Below are 21,176 nucleotides of genomic sequence, written 5' to 3'. Positions count from 1 at the left end.
CCCAGATGGCAAAAGTCCTTTACATGTTGAATGGGTTGCAGTATATCCTAGATACAATATATGTGTGCAGAACCAAACAGTTTTCTTGTTGCACAAGGAGAATTGAATTCAGAAGGTATAAATAACCCGGGAAGAAAAACATAAATGCAAGCAGTTTATATTCATTTCCAGTGTTCTTTCTCTGAGTGTAGCTGCTTCTGTCCATCTTTGATCAATTAAGGCTCTCTTTATCAAAGAAGTCCACTTCCATCAGAATACATCCTCAAACAGTATCATTGTTGAGGTATATACATATTTAACTTTAAAAAGTAATTGACCTGATTTTTCCTTTTGTATATTTAACATTTTATTGTTAAGTTTTTTCCCCCTTTAACATATATTACTTTCCACTAACCATTCCCTCATCAAGCAAAACAAATAAGTACATTGGCCATGTCCAGAAATGTGTCTCATTTCAAATCTTTTTATTCCTCTCTCTACCAAGAGACAGGAAAAATTGATGAGTTTTGTGAAGTCATTATTGGTCATTATATTAGTTCTGTAGTCTTTCAAAGTTGTAGTCCTTTACATTATTATGATCATTGTGTAAAAGTTCTGCTGATCTTGCTTATTTTATTCCATCACAATTCCTAATATCTTTCCCACATTTATCTCAATTCTTCATCTTTGTTGTTTCTTTGACAATACATATTCATTAACTTAATATTCTACAGTTTGTTCAGTCATTCTTAGGGAATGTGTTTTTGTGATAAGGTTTGTGTTTTGTTGTTGCAAAATCTGTATTATTTTTTTTTTTTTTACAATAACTTTGTCAGCCAAGTGTAAATGGCTAAGAAGGGAAACACTAGACATGATCAGATGAAAATCAAGAGGTATTAGAGCCTCTCAAATTCTAAGGACTCATAGCATACAAGTCCAGTGAGGGCAAAAAGGTGTTGAGATGAGTGTGTCTTAACAGGGACTTCTCTTTTTTGTTTAAATTCAAAAGGAATTTGATAAAAGATGAAAGTAGAAGTAACAAAAGAGGAATCCAAAAAAGTATGACTAACTTGTAAGATAGCATGTAGAAGGCTCAAATATAGGTGATCTGAAGCTTGTGAAAAATGCTGCCGACACCAAAAAAAGCCTTTGGGTGAAGAATGTTCAAGTCATTAAGAACAAGGAAGAAAGAGGCTCACAGCTTGGGGTGAAATGATGTTAAATGACAAGAAACAGGTTCAGGCTTCATAGATATAACTGAGACTTGCTGATATGTGAATATGGCAGTATCAGATAAGTATAATCTTTTGAAAAAGAACAAATTTGCTATACAAGGCTCTGGGGTAGTGTTGTACATTAAGACAGTGTTCCCCTGTGAGAGAACTGGGGAGGAAAACATAGTGGAAAATATTTAGATGGGGAACAGTGGAGAAAGAAATAGAAGGGATGTTACAAGGTTGGTATAGTGCAGTATATCTGGATAGAAGGGATAAATAGTGAGATGAAAAGCAAGTCACAAAACTGATATAGCGGGTTGATGTAGTAGCATTGGGGCACTTGAATTACTAGAACATCTGTTTAAATGCTCTGCTAAAAGTTGAAGAGATATTGATAAAATATTCTTGGAAATAATTTTTTTCCCTCAAAATATAAAGGCATTTGATTCTGATGAGGAAGAGGAAATGAATTGCTGCAATAGAAATGAGAGGAATCATAGAAGGCAAAGATAGGAAAGTTGGACCTTGAGAGAATAAATTTCAGGGAAAAAAATGGATAGGGTTATGACTTAACAGTCACTAGAGGAAGTTGACTTAGAAGGAATGTCATATTTTCCCAAATTTCTGATGATCTAGATGCAAATTTTCCTGACTAGAATGAAATGGGATGCCATTTAATGAAACAAATGCACAATAATGCATTGGGAACATCAATTCAGGATAATTTTAAGAAGACAGGTGCAAGGGCAGCTACTTTGGATTAATACAAAAGAGGGTAATGGTACTAGAAGAATTATGTCAGAAAGACTAATCCTGGACAGATTCGATGTAGAATAACGTTCTCATATTAAATTACTTTGTATTTATTTTATATGTGAATTTGTCTCCATTATTAGATTGTAAACTCTTCGCAAATATGAATTGTTGCCTACTTACATTATTATTATATTCATATTTATATCCCCAGCACTTAGAACACTTCCTGATCTATAGTAGATGCTTAATGCATGCTTACTGATTGGTTGGTTGGTTGATTGTGCAGCATCTTCAGTTCTGAGAATGGCATTTAGAAATGACATTGTTTCTAAGTCCAGAATTAGGACCAGAACTAGATCCAGAAAATAAAGAGTCGTTGAAACTGCATCAAATGAAAATTTGTTGGAAAAAAGAGAGACATTTAGCTTTGGATAAAAGAAGACTTGGCAAAAAAGAGAAAGGGAGAACTATAATAATGTATATAAAGAGGATAAAAGTCTTTTCTCATAATAATAGCTTTTTATTTTCAAAATATATGCAAAGATAGTTTTCAACATTCACCCTTGCAAAACCTGTATTCCAGATTTTTCCTCTTTCCCTTCCCCCTCATCCCTTTCCTTAGACAGCAAGTAATCCAATATAAGGTTAAACATGTGCTATTCTTCTAAACATTTCCACATTTATCATACTGCACAAAGAAAATCAGTTCAAAAGAGGGAAAAAATGAGAACACAAAAAAGATGAAAATATACTTTAATTTACATTCAGACCCCATAGTCCTTTTTTTGGATCCAGATGGCTCTCTCCAGGTCTATTAGAATTGACCTGAATCACCCCATTGTTGAAAACAGCTACGTCCATCATAATTGATCATCATATAATCTTCTTGTCGCCATGTACAATATTCTCTTGGTTCTATCCAATTCACTTACATCAATTCATGTCTCTCCAGGCCTTTCTGAAATCATCCTGCTGGTTGTTTCTTATAGAACAATAATATTCCATAATTTTCATATACCATGATTTATTCAGCCATTCTCTGACTGATGGGCATCCACTTAAGTTTATAGTTCTTTGCCACTACAAAAAGGGCTGCGACAAACATTTTTGCACATGTGGGTTCTTTTCTTTTTTTTTTTTTTTTTTTAATGATCTTTGGGATACAGACCTAGTAGAGACACTGTTGGATCAAAGGCTGTTCACAGTTTTATAACCCTTTGGGCATAATTCCAAATTGCTCTCCAGAATGTTTGAATCAGTTTACAACTCCATCCAACAATGTATTAGGGTCCCAGTTTTCCCACATCCCCTCCAACATTTATTGTTATTTAAAGTCCCAGTTTTACAAAAGTGTTCTTAGACATTTTATTTATGCTATTGAAAAACTACAGATTATGTCCAATAGAAGCTAATAATACTTAATGATTGTGGAACAACCAGATGAATTGCAGTGGAATGGAATACTGCCATTCCATAAAAAGGCAGATATGAAGATTCCTGGAAAATAAGTGAAGAAAAAATGAGAACATCATATACACTGTCTAATTGGATTAAAGTAATAGCAAAATCTGATAAATATACAGATAAAAAAGATATTGGAAGGGAATGAAAACAAAAAGATTATTTTGTTAAATATATATTTATATAGCTTCCTTTTAACTAGATATGAATAAGTTGGATTTTATGGTTTATATACAAATTCACTGTTTTTAATTTACTAGTGATTATTATAGTTTTAAAGCCTTTTTCAAAAAATACCTGAAAGGGTGTCATGTGAAAGAGGGATTAAATTTGTTTTTACTTTCCTCCAAAGGCAGATTGGAGCTTAATATAAGAAAAAACTGAAATGAATGCGTAGGAGGTGTAGTTCTCCATCCCTGGAGGTCTGCAAGTAGCAGGGATATTCCTGCTCAAGTATGGGTTGGATTCTGAACTCTCTTCCAACTTGAGATTTTATGACAAGTGGAACTATTTAACTTTAGTTTTATATTCATCTTTTCTCTTAGGAAGAATAAATTTTAGACTGAAAAGCATGAGACAAAGGTGATTGAAGTAAATAGGAGCTCAAGATAGGCAGAAACAGAGTAAATAGTAGTTCTAAATGAACTCCATTCTCCTGGTCAAGTGTCTTGAAAGAACTTAGGTTGTGACTATTAGTAACAATAGTCCGTATTATTTAAAATTGTATATATTGTTTATTTATGTCATATGACATGTGCATATATTCCACTATATGTGAACATATGTGCACACACAATTTTTATGTCATATATATCAGCATTTATCCCCATTTTCCAAATGAGGAAATTGAAACTGAGAGGTGTTTAAGGAAATGTCCAAGGTCACATAATACCTGAAACAAAATTTGAAGACAGTCCTTTCTAACTTCAAGTTCAATATACTAGCCACTACAACAAGATGTCTGCCAGGATTTGGTGATCTCTTGAATAATTGTGGGAAAAAGAACCTTCTTTCTCATCTTGGCACAATTTCCAGGCTGTTTTGGCTTAGCAGTACAGTAGAAAGCACACTGTTAGTGTGCCCCTGGGCAAATCACCTAAGCTCTGTTTGCCTCAATTTCTGGGGTTTAATTAGGTGACACTAAGGGCTTCTTAATCAATGATTTCTACTATTTTCCTTTTTGAAGTGCTCAAATTCAGTCCTTAAGTAATATGGTGTGTACTTCTACTAGTGAGCCACATTAAGTCCAGTCCATTAAGTATATTTCTTTCCCCTTTAAGGCTAATTTGTTTAAAAAATTTTGCCTATCTTCAGGCTTATGTTCTTAGCATTTTTGTTCTAGTCCATCTGTAACTGCCAATGACATTTGTATAATAGGTGCTCAGATAATGTATAATACTTTCAAATGGGGTTGATAGAAAACTATCTGGAGTTTAGTACTGACTTCCCTGACTTGGAGTTAATTCCCTGTCTGCTTTGACATTAGCTTTGACCATTTTCACACTAAGGGCCAGTTCCTGGTTTCATCTCATTTGGGCAAAGCCTGAAAAAAAGGAGATCCATTACCAAAACTAGCATGCTTCTGATGGTACAGTTTCCTATCTTACATGTAATGCTGGGAAAGGAAGAGGCATTGTGATTCACTGTGACTGTCGGTACCACCTTTTGTCACTTTGGAATCAACTTTGGAAAGAAGTCATTGAATCCAGTTATAGTTCATGTGGAATTCCTTATACAATATCCTTGACAAGTACTCATTCAAGACTACTAGCAAGTTGGTGAAGCAAGTATTAAGCACCTACCTGCTGTGCACTAAATATTGTGCTAAGCATTGGGGATACAAAGAAAGGCAAAAACATGGTGCCCCTCTCAAGGAGTTCACATTCTAATGGGGAGATGTCATGCAAACAAATGTACATGTACAAAATATATACAGTGTAGGGAAAAGAGCTTTAGAGGGAAGGCAATGGCAGCAAAAAGACTGACAAGCCTTTAAAGGAGGTGGGTTTGGAGTTGGCTTGAAGAAGGCCAAAGAAGCCAGGAGAGCATTCTAGAGAGGAGGAACAGACAGTGAAAAGCCTTGAAATCTAGAATTACAATTCCTGTAGCTAAGTCTATCCCATTTTGTGGTTGTCATGCTTGTCAGGAAGTTTTTCTTTTTTTATCTTGCAACAAAATCTGTCCAACTTACAGCTTCTACTCTTGCTTCCTAGCTCTGGCCTTGGGGGCCAAGTCTATGGCAGCCAGTCATTACCAGTATTGGGGAGGGTGAGAAAGGGAGGAATGGGATGCTTCATACCCAGACTACAAGTTAGCCTAGATTGGGTACTTAGTGATTTCTTTATTTTTTCTCTTCTTGGCCAAAGTATGGTGAACAATGAAAACTGGAAAAAAATAAAATAAAGCTTTTTGTCTTTTTTCAGTAGCCTGTTAGCACTCGTGCTTATGCGTACTTTAATTGCAATTGAATGTTAAAGACTGTTGCCTATGTTCTAATAAAACACAAAAGCACTGGGAGAATTAGCTTCATTAAGTCAGAGAGAATAAGTGGAGTGGAACTTAAGAAAGAGGGAACCTTATGGGAGCTAGTGCCTCTTAGCAATCATTTGTAGTTCTTGTAGAAGGAGCAGGTGAAAACTGTCTCAGATCTCAAAATTTTATTTTCAGCAACAAAATTTAAATTTTAAGTTAGCTATAGTTCCTTTGTTAGTGGGTATGCAAAACACATTTTTAAGCCTAAGGTTCATTGTTAACATTTTCCCATTACTTTCTTAAACCTAAGCAATCAACAAAATAATAAATCAAGCACTGATTTTTAGCATTTGTTGTTTCTGAGTTGCAGAAATTTAATAAATGTTTCTCTGAGCTGGTTCAAGCTGGCTCCAATACATGCTTTGGAAGAATCTAAAGATAAATGAAATAAAAGTATTTAAAAATCCTAGAATATCAACAAATGTTGACTAGGCATGTTCCTTCCTCTGTGCTGACTTAACTTTTTTCCTGACACTTACTTTGCTTGGTATTTTAGACACTGGATGGCAAAATAGAAAAAGCACTAGTCTTGGTTTTAGGGTTTGAATCTCAGCCTTTCTGTTTATTAATGGTATAGTCTAGGCAAGTCATTTAATCTCCTCTGTACTTGCCTGAAAGGGAAATGGTGATACTTGCATGTTGCAATACAACCTTTCTTTTACTACCTACCTCCCAGAGTCGTGAGGAGAAAGTATTTTATAAATTGATTAATTAGTTTACATAAATGTGAGTTATTCAGCTTACTACAGTCTCTGTTTCCTTATCTTGAAATTCAGATTAGCTCTTCAGTTATCACTATTCACAGCTTTGGATTGAGGTGAAGTCACATATGGGAAAAGTGTTGGGTTTTTCCTCCTTTATTAGTGTTCAAAATAATAGATAAAAAATTCAGCCCCTTCATTTACAAGTGGAGTCAGAACAGAAGTAACTTGTACAAAGTCATATAGCAGTAATGGAAGATCCAGGAACTTATCTTTCCTCTTAGGTTATAATCTTTGAGCCCTAAATATTGTCTTTACTGTATTATGATAATCTAATGATATAGATGGACTAGGCCCATAGCAAATGTTCATTTCAGTTGAAAAATAGTTAATAAGTTGACAGTTTGAATGGGTTCAAAAAAGTTCATTCATCTTCCCAAGGACTAAAATTAGGGACCTTTAAATGTTGTGAAAGAGCAACCCTTTAATCAGCAGGGAGTGATTCAGCTTCTACACCTGGTGGGCTAGAGCAGCCTGGACTGACTACCAGCAGACTTGACTCTGGATCAATCTTTTAACTTGTGGAACTACTTGACAGGCTTACCCAAAAATGAGTTTTGCATTCTTGGACAGCCTAATTTAGTACTTTTTTGAAATTTTATGGAAAGCTCCTATGGCAGAGCTACTCGTTTCTGAGATAGGGCTGGGGAAGTTTGATTTGTAGTGAACATTCATAACTGAACAAGATTTTTGAACCATCCAAGTCTTTTCCTGCATCTCTTTCCTTGGAGCTTACTGGAAATAAACCCTGTTGCTAGTCACTTAAAAAACTCTGCTTTTTATACATGTTACATGTCAGTCTAAGTCTGGAATAAAATCCTAAAACATACTTTCCATGTAAAACTTTTTAAATTCACATTGTTTTATTGTTTATGGGATAATTGAAATGCACAAGTAGCATTGTGTCTTTATAAATTCCAGGTTACTAAGTTTTTAATCCTGACATCATTAATGGCTTTCTTTCTCTGTCTTGCTGTTTTGTTTTTTTAAAAAAAAGCTAATCATTTTGGACAAGGCTAAAAAGCCTCTACTTGATCCTTGCGCTAAGACTTTGTATAAAGTCATTGTGAGTTTCCATGATTCATGTTATCTCAGTGTGTCTTGTTAGGTGATCTTGTGAAGTGAACGCCTGTAGTCTCTGCTTTAGGCTAACTCGGTGTTTCTTTTTCAGTGAGCACAAAGATTCCTCAGAGAAGAAACACAGAGAAAAGGAGAAAACCAAACACAAAGATGGCAGCTCAGAGAAACACAAAGACAAACACAAAGATAGAGACAAGGAGAAACGAAAAGAAGAAAAGGTACATTATTTTTTAGTGGGGGAAAATGGAGGTGGTACTTTAAGTTGCCAAACAACACAGCAATTTTCTGTATTAATAGAGATCCTTGAATACAGGCAGTTTTGCCTATGACTTAGAAGCAAATCATTCTTAAACCACAAAAAGTAAATTCCTTTCTTCCCATCACTCTTGAGTAATATTCCAGGTGAGCAGATCATTGCCATATTGTTTTTGCTTCTTTCTTGGAAACCCTTCAGCTAATCAGTAGATAAACTAAAAATATGGAGTGCTTTGATATAAATTCTATTTACCTGATACAAAAAATTTTTGTCAGGTGAAGTACACTTTGGGGCCAAGAAGATGGTAGCCTAAGTAGCCTACTCATATGAGAGGAATATGATCAAAATTATGGCCTAGATGGTAGAGTGGGTAGAGTGCTGGGTGTTTGAACCAAAAAGCAAGTCCTTCATTAGATACCTACTGGCTTTGTGGTCCTGGGCAAATCTCTGCCTCAATTGCCTCATCTATAAAATGAAGATACTAATAGCACTTATCTCCCAAAATAATGGAAAGGATCAAATGAGATAATATTTATAAAAATGCTTTGCAAAATTCAAAGCAATATACAAATACTAGTGATTGTTAGCATTGCCATTATTTTTAGATTGAAATATCTTGTAGGCTTTTTTGCCTTTTTTTTTTTAAATGAGACTCACAGACCCAGCCTAGTCAATTAAAACTTTTTTCAGTGAGGTTCTGCCCATCTGGTTGGGGGTAGAACACACTGTACAAATTTTTTAATATTCTCAACGTGTCTAACAAGTCTTAGAAGATTGAGAGAAAAGAATGTGGCTGTTTGGTTTGGCTAAGTTCAAAAATACATGAAATAGTGGCTCATTCCCCATTTTGTCCTGCTCTGCTTAGCACATCAGTGACAGACACAATGATGTCTGTGAAATAGGAGAATGGCATATATGCAAAGGTTTAATATCTTCATTTTAGCCTGAAACAAAATTGCCTTCCAAAGGGAGTTAGTATGATACAACTTTTGTGTTTCCCAACTACCTATACTTGTTTATGGGAAATTTTATTCATATATAGTCCTTGACTACCAAAGATTCTTATGTCTTAAAACTCCCACAAGCTTTTTTTTTTTTTTTAACCATCTTATTCTTGCTACCCTCTAATCATGTTTTTACATGACTCCCACTCTTTACCTACCCTGAACCTCTGAAAGTGTAATGAGGCTATATTCTTTGAGAGAATTTATATATCTTATTACTCTCAAAAATTGGGAGTCAACAAACGGGGTATTAGTGGGAAGACCACAGGACACTGTATTACAGTCTCAGCTTTGCCACTTTCTGAGTCCAACTCAGTGAGCCTTAGTTTACTCCTTTGTGAAATGAGAGGACTAGATTACCTGAACTCATCTAACTCTAAAATTCTGTCATTTCAAGAAAACTTTGGAAAGTTCCTTATAAAAAGAAAAGCTGAAACCTACCTTGTGCTAAAAAGACTTAAAACTTTATGTTGATGGTTATATGAGAGATTCACTCAAACTGAAATAATTTGAGCTGCTGATCATTTTGTATTGATTTCCTTACAGGGAAGACCATCTGGAGATGCAAAAATAAAGAAGGAGAAAGAAAATGGTTTTTCTAGGTAAGGAATCTTCTTCATCGATTTATCTTTCAATATCGGTGTCTACTAGTTAATTGCCATGTTAACAACATTGGGCCTAGAGACAGAGGAGACCTGCTTAGTCTTTTTTGACAATTGCAGTGGATGAAGAATTTAATTTGAGCCATCATTCACTCTTGTTCTATCAAACATTAGGAAGAGAATAGCAATATGAACATACCAATAAATTATTTTGAAGGGGCAATGGCTGGTAGGAAATGATTGAAGCCTGGCTTTTTTTTTTCCCCTTAGAACTGAATAGGAGGATGTGTGCCTAATTTGAATAGGACAGCAAGGATATGTTGAACTAAAACCAATTATCAACTTCCATTTTGCCCTTACCAGTGCTAGTCATTCATTATTACTACTAAGCTAAAATTTCTTCTCTCCTCGTATTGACAAGAAACACCATTGAGATGTTCCACTTTCTTTTACAGAATTTCATTAACAAATCTCATGCTCTCAAGTCTTTGTCATTTTCAAGTACTGTAAGGAACCAGTCTTAATCTACCTCTATTTTATTGCATATTTAAGAGGAATATACACTGTTAGGTACAGGAATTTTGTAGTTTTGTGGATAAGTACTTAAATTCTGCTTTCCTAAAATGGCAGTTTATTTCCTAAAATAATCCTATAGCATTGTTTCATTTTGCTGGAAAGGGCTATAGATATTCCTTTGCTGCTTCCAGCCAAGTGCTTTGAGTTTAATTCTTAAAACTTTAGTTTCATTTCTGAATATAAATCTTCTTTGGGACAATATATGGTCAGTTCTGAGTTCCTCTAAGTAGAAATGACAATTGCATAATTAGGCATAATTTAAAAAATTAAAATTAGGCATAATTTAAAAGTATTTTGTGAAAAATATAGAATAATAGCTTAAGTTAAAAGCCAACTGCTCCTTGAACTAATTAGGGCTGGCACATTTTTATCTTAAGACTATAACTGGGCTTCTCTGGGTCCAGTGTAGATTTAACCTTTTCTAAATGGTAGTAACAGAATTGTTCAGTTCTGAATCATGGTCCTTTCTTGTCTCTGATAAATTAGTATACCCAGAGTTCATTTTTAAAACGTTATAGTCTTCTGTACTTATGTGAAAAAAAAAAACAAACAATCCAGTCTGATTCTGATGGAGTACTTCCTTCAGAGTAGTTTTGTACATGTTTGCATGTTTTATTACCTGTGACTGTTCTAAAATCCGGCTTGCATTCAGCTGGTTTCTAAACATTGAGGTGTTCTGGCTAAGAACAATTGGAACTTTTCAACATTCAGCGTTGTGGGTAGTGATTTTCTATTCTGTAACTATAAAAGTTGACAAAAAGGGGGCAGCTAGCTGGGGCGCAGTGGATAGAACACCAGACCTGAAGTTAGGAGGGCCCGAGTTCAAATGTGGCCTCAGACACTTAACACCTCCTAGCTATGTAACCCTGGGCAAGTCACTTCACCCCCGTTGCCTGGGGGGAGAGGGGAGAGTTGACAAAAACAATTTTGATAAGAAAGGGAGTTATTCTCTGTAACTTTATGTAAATGGAAATTTTGCTTTTGAAAACTAATGTTATTAAAGCTTAGAATTATAGTTTTTTTTAACAAGGAGAAGTAATAGTTTTGGAACAGTTTGTCCAGTTTGGGCTTTTTTTTCCCCTCAATAAGGTTTTATTTCTCCAAACACATCCAAAGATAGTTTTCAACATTCATTTTTACAAGATTTTGCATTCCAGTTTTTTCCTTCCTATCCCTCACCAAATACAGCAAGCAATTTGTCATAGGTTATACATGTACAGTCTTTTTAAGCGTATTGTCCTGTTATATTAGAAAAATCAAATGAAAGGGGGGGGGGTGGGAAGCCATGAGAAAGGGGAAAAAAAAAAGCTAAAATACTATACTTTGATCCACATTTCGTTTCTATAGTTCTCTCTCTGGCAGAAAATGGCAGATGACATTTTCCATCCCCATTTTATTGGAATTGTCTTAGATCACCTCAAATGTTAATTTTAATGCTTTATCATATGTGCAATATTGAGGAAATTACTTCAGAGATGCAAAGACTTTTTGGAGTGTGTCTCTGACAGTGACTAGCTGATTGGTTATATACCTTGTGACAGAAGGACGGCACTGAATCCATCCACCCTAGTCTGAAATGAGCAAGCAATAAGGAAGAGGCTCCGGTTGATTTTAGCTTGAGTCATCTCTGGTGCGTAAGAGTATAACTAATCTAGATCTCAAGTGAGATGACTCAGCCCTTTATTCTAGGAAGTGTAGATAAATTCAGATAACTAAAGGGACATATAAAGCAAGGAGAGATTTAATCTATTTCTGATGTAGAACCAGAGAATATGAAGATCCAAATATACTCTGACAGTTATCTCTTAGTAGGATAATTTCTGCCTTTTGTTCAGAGAATTCCAGTATTCCTAATAAGACTTATCAACTTTCCTTAGTCCTCCTCGTATTAAAGATGAACCAGATGATGATGGTTATTTTGCCTCACCTAAAGAAGATATCAAGCCTTTAAAGAGACCTCGAGAGGATGATGAGTAAGTAATATTCATTTTGATTCATTGAGCAGAGAAGGAGATTGTTTCTTTGTTTAGAGAATAGCTGTCCAGAAGAGTCAATACAATACTTGATTGCATAGTATACAATTTGAAACTTCATTCATTAATTTGACTAATTCAGAATTTGGATTTAATGGATAAAATTAGATGGTTTTCCTTCTTTGGAGTAAAGATTTATTGAGCATAAAAGAACAGTGCAAAAAAAAAAATAACAGGATATTTAAGACTGCTGATCAAAAGGAAGTTTGAGTATCTTTGAAATGCTTATTACTTAAAACCAGTGATATACTAATTATATATGGTCTTCCAAACTATTCCTTAAAACAGTTCCCCAAGAAGTAGTTACTTTTAGGCAATCCTTTGTAAGTCGGATTTTATTCAGCATAAATATTTGGTACACACAGAAGTTATCAAAATTACACTTTTTTTCAGATATTCTATACTTCAAACTAGCTCATTTTCTTTTCCTTAAATTGTTGAACATTAATTGCTCCTTTATTTTATTTATGTACCAATTACTTACTGTGCTTCCAAAAATAGAGCAAAGATTCATAGGACACAGATAAAAGGAAATAGGTTCAGGAGTTAGCTATAATCTGAAGACTTCCCTTTGAGTCAGCAAACATTTAAGTGCCTATTATGTGACAGATACTGTGTCAGGCACTAGGGATACTAAGAACACTTCTTCCTTGTACCCTCTCTTTCCACCATTGCCCCCTTCTCGCCCATCAGGCCCTCCGCTCTCAAGGAGCCCATAGTGAGATAGGAAAACAACATGCAAACAGCTGTTTACAAACAAAATATAGACATGATAAATGAAATTTTAAGCAACAGAGGGAAGGTACTAACATTGAGGGGGATCAAGAAAACCTTGTAGAAGATAGGATTTGGAGGAATTCAGGAATTGGAAAAGAAAAGGGAATGGAAAACATCCTAGGCATATGAGGCAAAGTTTAAAAAAATCAGTGTTCCAGCACTGGCACGTAGAACCTAAATAAATATCTGTTAAAAATTCACAAGATTCGGGCTTTAGATGAATGGCTGGTGAAGTGTTTTAGTGAGAAAAGTAGTAGATAGATTTAAATTCACTGTTTTTTCAATAAGAGAATAAGCTACTTTCCTTTTCACAATAGCTTTTCAGTGTTGTCATAATTTTAGTTTCTAAATTGTCATTGTACACTCACTCTTCTCGAACTAGAGGTAGCTAGGTAATGCAATGAACAGAGCACTGGGCCTGGAGTTGGGAGTTCAAATCCTGCTTCAGATACTTACTAGTAGCCCCGACTCTGAGCAAGTTACTTAACCCCTATTTGCCTCAATTTCCTTAATTATAAAATGGGGTGATTAAGAGTACCTTCTTCACAGAGCTATTATGAGGACGAAATGAGATTATATTTGTAAAAAAACATTTAGCACAACAAGAGAACTATATGGATCTGTACGCATATATTGTATCTAAGGTAACCTTTAACATGTTTAACATGTATGAGACTGCCTGCCATCTGGGGAGATGTGGAGGGAGGGAAGGGAAAAGTTGGAACAGAAGTGAGTGCAAGGGACAATGTTATAAAAATTACCCATGCATATTTTCTGGCAATAAAAAACTATATATTTTTTTAAAAAGCATTTAGCACAATACCTGGTACATAGGAAGTAATATATAAATGCTTATTTCCTTTCTCTTCATCTAGAGGAACTAATTTTATACCATGCTTGCAAGTCTTCTTTCTGACTGTAACTTCTTTTCTATATCTTTCGTATCTATCTTTCTATCTGTAAGTTGGTCTTACATTTTCATTTCATTGCATTCCCATATGTGGGCTTTTCATTTTTAGGGTTAAGAACAAAAGAGCAATTGATTTATATGTAAGTGCTTTTTTCTCCTCTACTATTCTCTAGTGCTGATTATAAACCCAAGAAAATAAAAACAGAAGATATCAAGAAGGTGAAGAAGCGGAAACCAGAGGAAGAGGAGGTTAGTAAGAAAATGGAATGGGACTTCTGGTTTGGAATTGACTTCTATAGCTGATGTGATTGTCAGAGAGCTTCTGTATCTGCTTAGGAGAAAGCACAGTGCAACAGAGTGGGTTCAGGGTCTGGTGTGAGAGGACCTAGCTTGGAGTCCTGGCTCTGCCATTTGTTGCCTTCAGCCTCTTTGGCAAATCAGTTTTATCTGTGGGCCTCAGGTACCTCAGATGTAAATTGGTGTTAATGATCTTTAAGGATTTCTCCCAGTTCTTAAATATATCATCCTATGATGTAAAGCAATCTTAGGGGAAAAAAAAATTCTTTTGTGGACCTAAGTAATGAGAGTGGAATTATAAAGTCTTAAGACATTCCCCATCATAGAGTGAACATACTAAATTGACCACTTCCCTCCCCTCAAAAAGAATGCTACTTAGTTCAGATATACTCAATCAAATACTGACTAAATGATTCCTAGTTTATTTTTCTGGGAATCTTGGAATTCCTACCCTTTGAAATCATTATTTTTCTAGGACATTGACTGGGGTAGTCTTGACAAATTCCCCTATACCCCTATATGTTGAGCTACTCAGGTATAATGAGGTTTATTCTGTGAAGGATAAAGGGATGACTAAAACTGTTGTGCTTGACTTTCCCTCTTCAGTCTATTGGTTCCCCTCACCCTGAGGATTCAAGAAAATTGTTAATTCTCATACTAGTTAGAGACCTTTTAGAGCAAAGCAGCTAGATGGAATTGGTCTCCACTTAATGTTAAATTAGGCTTCTAAGTATTGGCCTTGCTGGCTGATACTTTCCAGCTCAACCTCAGTTCATATAATGTGAATAGTCCATTACTACTATTAAAGAAACTATCTTCACTTCTTTATTTCATTCCAGTCCTGCTAATCATTTTTTATCAAACAAAATGTTTTCTTAATCTTTATTCAGCCCTGTAGAAGTAGCCAGTAATAGAAAGGAAAGAAAAGAGGATAATAGACTTTCTTATACTTAGCTAGTTTATTAGCTACTACATAGAAGAAAGGAAAACATTAGGTGTGAATGTTGTTGAGCCTTTCTTTTTGGAAAGGAATGTTAGAGTATACAATAATAACAGGAAGGTTAGCCTTTGATTTTTAAAAAGTCATGAGAGTCAGTCAATGACTAAAAACCTTAGAAGTAAAGACATTAAATAATAGTGAGTTTATAGAACTATCTAAAAGAAAGAATGAGATTATAGGATCATAGATTAGAAGTTAGAAGGAATCTTTAGGGGCCATCTAGTCCAATCCCCTGAAACTGAATTTTTAATAAACCCTTCTAGGAACAGTAGTGAGTAGACAGGCCCAGAAGGGTTATGAGAATACATTTCTCAGTTCCCTGGTTTTCAAAGCCGCCTTTTTGCTGACTACTTTCCTGTTCCTGGCAATAGTACAAGTTATGGCAGCCAAGTCCAAGAAATTCAGAATAATGTTGAGTGGTGATTCGTGGTGGCCAATCATTGTGCTTTTATATATAGGTAACTGGCATAAACCAATCTAGAAAGGAATGTGCAGCTTAAGTCCAAGACTTTGCTCTTGCTTTAGTGTTCTGTACACTGACTTTATAGTACTAACTGTTCCACCAAGAGTATTGTATACTTAAGCCCTTTAAAGCAAGATAAGCCATTTTTGAGATTGAAGGTATGGTTGTGGATAATAGATACCTTAGTTAAATCCTTTAAAAAAGATATTTAGTTGTATTTTTTATTGTCCCATCCTATCTCTTTTCAGCCTTTACTTACCCTTTTCTTGCTGATCTCCATTTTTCCAAACAAATAAATACATAAGACAGAGGGACTGTTTCAGTCAAAGACCAGGCTTATATAAGGGCAGGGAAATCAAATATCATGTAAACTTAAGTTTATACTTTTTCTAATCTGATAATTACCCAAAAGTCCCTTACTGTTGTTTTTCTCATTTTGAGATTTGAAAGTGATACTGTAGCTAGTAGTTTACTGATGTGAACATCTGCACAGGTTTTCAGAAGCTATTAAGAGAATAATTTGAACTGTATTTCCTTTTATTTTTATCTTGTTTTTGTTTAAATGGTAATCCTTGTCATTTAAATAAACTCAGGATTCTCATCCGTTTTTCATGAACCATATCTTCCTTTCTGAAAATTTCTTACAACTCTTTCAGTAGAGTTTAAATGCACATGAATAAATGCTGAAATATTGCTGTCTATGAGGTATATAAAATATATGCAAAAACTTAATTTTCCTGAGGGTAAGGAAAGATCCTAAATATATTAACATGTAAAATATACATGATGTATAATGTATAATATGCTATGTAAAATATTTTGTTTCTTTATATTCAAAAGATCTTCTTACTTTAAAGAAAATGACATTTTTACATTGACCATACATGTTCCGTCTGGTTATGTTATTTTTCACCAAAAGTTTCAGTGAACTTGTGTTACTTATATTTGCTGCTGGATCACTACCATTTTAATACTATTGCCTGAGACTGGTGTATTCATGAAAAATGGGGCAAAGTGGAGCCAACTTAACCTTGGAAAAAAGCCCAATGTAGAATGAATAAGCTTTTTAGGTCTCTCTGGCCATATTATGTTGATTTTGCTACCTCATTTTTAATATAATTTCAAATAATTACTTTTTGATAGTGGCAATAGAGCACTCCTCACCAGGTCAGTTGTGAGAACATTGGACCACATAAATACTTAGATTGCTAGTGGTAGAAGTGCTTGAGAGCAAGATATAGTCGAGTAAAAAAGTAGACATTTCCTGGAGCTGTCTTTCTTCCTCTGGTAAGGAACTACTAATATCTTCATTCTTCACCTTGGTTTTCTCCTTGTACCATGGGGAGGACTTAGTAATCGCCAAAATTCCTTTTAATTTAGACATGCTGTGAAGCCAGTCTTTAACATTCAGATCTCCAACCCTTTAAGAATTATGTATGTGAGTACAGTACAGTTTATGGTGACTCTTAAGTAGTTTCCTTCCATGACTTAGTACTTTTCTCTTAATTGTTCTCTTAGGACAACAAAGCAAAAAAAATCAAGAACAAAGATAAGAAACTTCCTGAACCAGATAATAAGCGAAAGAAGCCGAAGAAAGAGGAGGAGCAAAAATGGAAATGGTAACATGTCATCACTGGGTTAAAATTTTAGCAGTTTTCTCTATTATCTAATTTAGTCTAATTGGGGAGTTCACTTTTGTGGTAATAATATAGAAAATATGTGCTCCTCTAAAACAGTATTTTTTGAAATAATGTTACAGGTTCTCTTTTATCTTTTTTTCCTAAAGGAGATGTCTTAGATTGCCTTTAGCAGCTTTAGATTAGTTGTGGGTAAGGGGGAAGAGTTCCAGGTTGGAGTATATAGCTTGGCAGAACTTAGCACTCTCACTGCCCAGACAGAAAGGAAGAGCTCTGGAGAGTGATTTAGAGCCTGGGTGACAGCAGGGAAGGAATCATTGATAATGAAAGTTTAAGGTGGCAGGAACGGGGGCTAGTTCTGTGTAGGAGAGGCTCTAGTCAGGTGAGTAAACACTAGCACTTGTCTAGCAAAGGGGAAAAGCTATGCAGTCACTAGGAAAGGAGTTTCTCAAATGAGCTCAGAAAGCAAAGGGATTTGGGGCCTCTCCCACCTAATATTAGAAAACACAAAACAAAAAAGCTCTTTTGTTTATTTCCCTGTGGTTTTAGTAAAGTTTTGATTTCGTTTCTTGTCAGTGGAGATGCCCATCTCCTCTATTTGATTAAATTCAAGGTATATTCTAACGAGCATATTTCCAGTTTCTGAAAATTGACTGTTGTTATGATTCTGGTTCATGATTCCTTTCTTCTCTTCCCATTGATATCTGTGCATATTAGTTCCCAAAGAGAGGCCTTTTAACATGGGGAACATTTCATGAGTAACATTTCCTTATATTGTGAAGCTACCTTATAATTGAATGTTTAAATCTTTATTAGAAGATGTGTTACCTTTTTTTTTTTGGATACTGTAGTATTACTTTTAACTAATCATTTGTACTTTGAATTCACATGACAAATAGTAGCTACTGTCTTTGAAGATTTTTCTTTTTCTTTTTTTAAAATGAGAATCTAGTTAACTCTAGTCATAGTATGCACTTCAACCAAAAATTGAATGTGTGAGTAATCATGGATCATGGATCAAAAGATGAATAGTTTTTATAATGTTGTTAAATGCATGTTTCCTTCTAAACCCCAATTTCTTAAACTTTCCTGAAATGGATTGAAGCTTTAAGTATTTTTTGCATCCACACCTTGCATTTTTTGAAGATATGATGAATTCACTCAGAGATAGGAGTTTCTATTTTCTTCTATCACTGTAGAAGTACTTTACTCTGTATTTAAAAATCCAGTTCAGCTTTTTGAAAAATATTTATTAATATATCTTATTTTTATCACCTTTCAGTCTTGTTTTCAGTTCGCTTGGCCATAGTGTTACTTATTGGCAACTTCTAATCATGGAGCTTAGATGGTCGTCTTCCATTTTTTTTTTTCCCACTGCTTCCCCTTACTTGCTATCTAAAATCATCTCTCTTCAGCTTCAAAAAAGTCTTTCTAATAATAGTCCTAATTAAAAGCAGAACTAAGTGGCTTAATGGGTTGATCTTAAGTCTCTTTCTAACTTGTGTCTTTGAAGAGGCTCTTTCTAACTTAGATGAGCCAGACTGTCTTTAATCTTTCTTTTTCTTCACTATGAATCATTGTGATCTTCTTTCTTCACTATGAACCACTGTGGTCTGCAGGGCTCCTTAAAGTTTGCTGTCCGGGATATGAAGGTGATTTGCTATATTTTGAAAGTCTGATTTGTCAGGTATTCTTTTTTTCCTCCCTTATTCTTTATACTTTTCTTCCAGGCAATGGCAATTTCCCAGGCTGAGGATGCTTGCTATGTTCAATTTGGGTCTGGGTCATCTTCTAAGTTGACTTATATCTTACATCTTGTAATTTCTTTAGAGGGCAGAACTTAAAAGTTCTCAGGGCATATTGTATTCCTTTCAAGTCAGCTCTTAGATTGTCCCCAGTTGGTTTTTATTGTTTCTTCAAATACTTGTCATTGAGAGGTGGTTTCATTTGTCATGCATGAATATTACTCTTCCCATTTCAGTGCATTTGTTGTACTGACTGATTTCCCACAGTTCTATCCCAAAACACCTCTAATTGTTCAAACTGCATAAAGTGACAGTAGAGGGATATGGTTATTCTCTTCTGAATAATTAAAATGTTCAAGATTGATTTTCTAATCTGGTTCATGTGCTTCTTTGTTAAACTCATATCCTTGAAAAAACTCCTGCTGTTTTCTGACTTTGTCCTTGAACTTAACTGGCAAGCTATGACTTCCAAAACCAATCTTCCCACTTTGAACTATCTGAAACATCTGGATAAACTTCTTATGTTTCCTCCATATGCAGACTATCTCTTTATGAGGTATTTGTCCCAGTCTGTTGGACCTTAGTAAGCTTGGCATTCTAGATATTTCTCAGTTCACCTGGAACACTGGCCTGGCAGGGTGAAATAGGGCAGGAAGCTAGCTGTGTTCTTGTATGAGCTGTTTCTGTGCAGGATGTGAGAGGGCAGCCGTCACAGCGATAGCTGCTGGGAGATGCTGTGGGAGCAAGTGGGCTTTTGGGTGGCAGGGGCTTTTGTTAGGAAGGAAGAAAATCCAAGGATGGCAGAAATCCAATACTATCCGGGAGAACTGACTTTTACACTGGTGGGTTTGGAGATGGGAGGTGGGATTGTAGAGAATAGTGTTTTGTTTTGGTTCAGATGAGATTTTGGGGTATGGGAGGGTAGGAGGTTGGGGAAGACTTTATCCACTTCCTCCTAAGTGAAACTCTACATAAAAGAGAAGCCGCTACATTCTGTTCTTTCCTGACCAGAAACAGACTGGGCACTGGGCAGCCACTGGCAAAGTTGGTGTTATATTGTACTTTCCTTGAGTTTTTAGGGATCCTTCTGAAATGAGGTGCTGTAAGTGGACCCCATATGACTTTCTCTAATCTTTATTTAAGAACCAATAGCTATATAACTCATGGCATTTGGGGAGGTGAAGAGGGAGATTGAGGTAGTTGGGAAAAAAAAAAAAAACCCTAGCTCACTATTTTTGGTTATTAAGGCCATAAAAACAAATAGAATTTAGTATGAATAAAGCAAGTTTTTTTTTTTTATCTGTTTTACTTTGAATTCTCTCAACACAAATCAGACTTTTTTAGCATAAAGTATTGTAGTGTTTTGATTTTCTCCTCATTTATTTATCCCAGACAAAGAAACTTAGTTTGCCTGTACAAGCCCTGTTCTAACTATTCCTATTTATTGAGAAGGGTTGATTTATACTATAGATGGGACAGACTTACTGGAACCACAGAGAGCAGGACACCATTCTATATTCTCTTTTTATTGTTGGTCATAGGTAAGAGGCAGGAGATGAATATCCTCTTGCTGATGGTTAGGTTATGAGAAGGAAGAACAAGTAAGATGCTTCTATCATTTAACCTTTGGGAGCAGTCCCAAGTTCCACATGGAATATAGTTACAAGTGGGAAAAGAGATTATCATAAGACCCCAGCCCCTCTGTTTCCTTACTCTCCACACATACGTACCTCTTTTTACTAGCTCATCCAGGAGATGAAAAAGTAACATCATTGACATATTTCTAAACACATTTTCCCTTTTTTCTCTTCAATAGTATTTTATTTTTCCAAATATATGTAAAGATAGTTTTCAATATTCGTTTTTGTAGAACTTTGCATTCCAAATTTTTCTTCCTCTCTCCCTTACCTCCCCCTTCCCCAAAACAACAAGCAATATGACATAGGCTAAATATATGCTATCCTTTTAAACATATTTCCATTTTTATCATGTTATACAAGAAAAATCAGACCAAAGGGGAAAAAAAAAACCATGAAAGAGAAAAAACAAATAAAAAGGTGAAAATACTATGCTGTATTCCACATTCAGTC

General features: G+C 35.2%; 1 protein-coding gene across 1 annotated transcript in view; it reads left to right on the top strand.

Moving 5' to 3' along the window:
• TOP1 (DNA topoisomerase I) overlaps positions 1-21,176 on the top strand; it is a 110,095-nt gene that overhangs the window by 57,087 nt on the left and 31,832 nt on the right. Inside the window, exons 4-8 of the mRNA XM_051979308.1 lie at positions 7,878-8,004; positions 9,593-9,648; positions 12,102-12,197; positions 14,118-14,193; positions 17,223-17,323. Of these exons, the coding sequence (XP_051835268.1) occupies positions 7,878-8,004; positions 9,593-9,648; positions 12,102-12,197; positions 14,118-14,193; positions 17,223-17,323 (456 nt within the window). The remainder of the gene's footprint in view (positions 1-7,877; positions 8,005-9,592; positions 9,649-12,101; positions 12,198-14,117; positions 14,194-17,222; positions 17,324-21,176) is intronic.

This window comes from Antechinus flavipes, chromosome 2 (assembly GCF_016432865.1).
Source record: "Antechinus flavipes isolate AdamAnt ecotype Samford, QLD, Australia chromosome 2, AdamAnt_v2, whole genome shotgun sequence".
Classification (NCBI taxonomy): domain Eukaryota; kingdom Metazoa; phylum Chordata; class Mammalia; order Dasyuromorphia; family Dasyuridae; genus Antechinus; species Antechinus flavipes.
The sequence above is the reverse complement of the archived record's forward strand: the minus strand, read 5'-3'. Positions and strand labels throughout refer to the sequence as shown.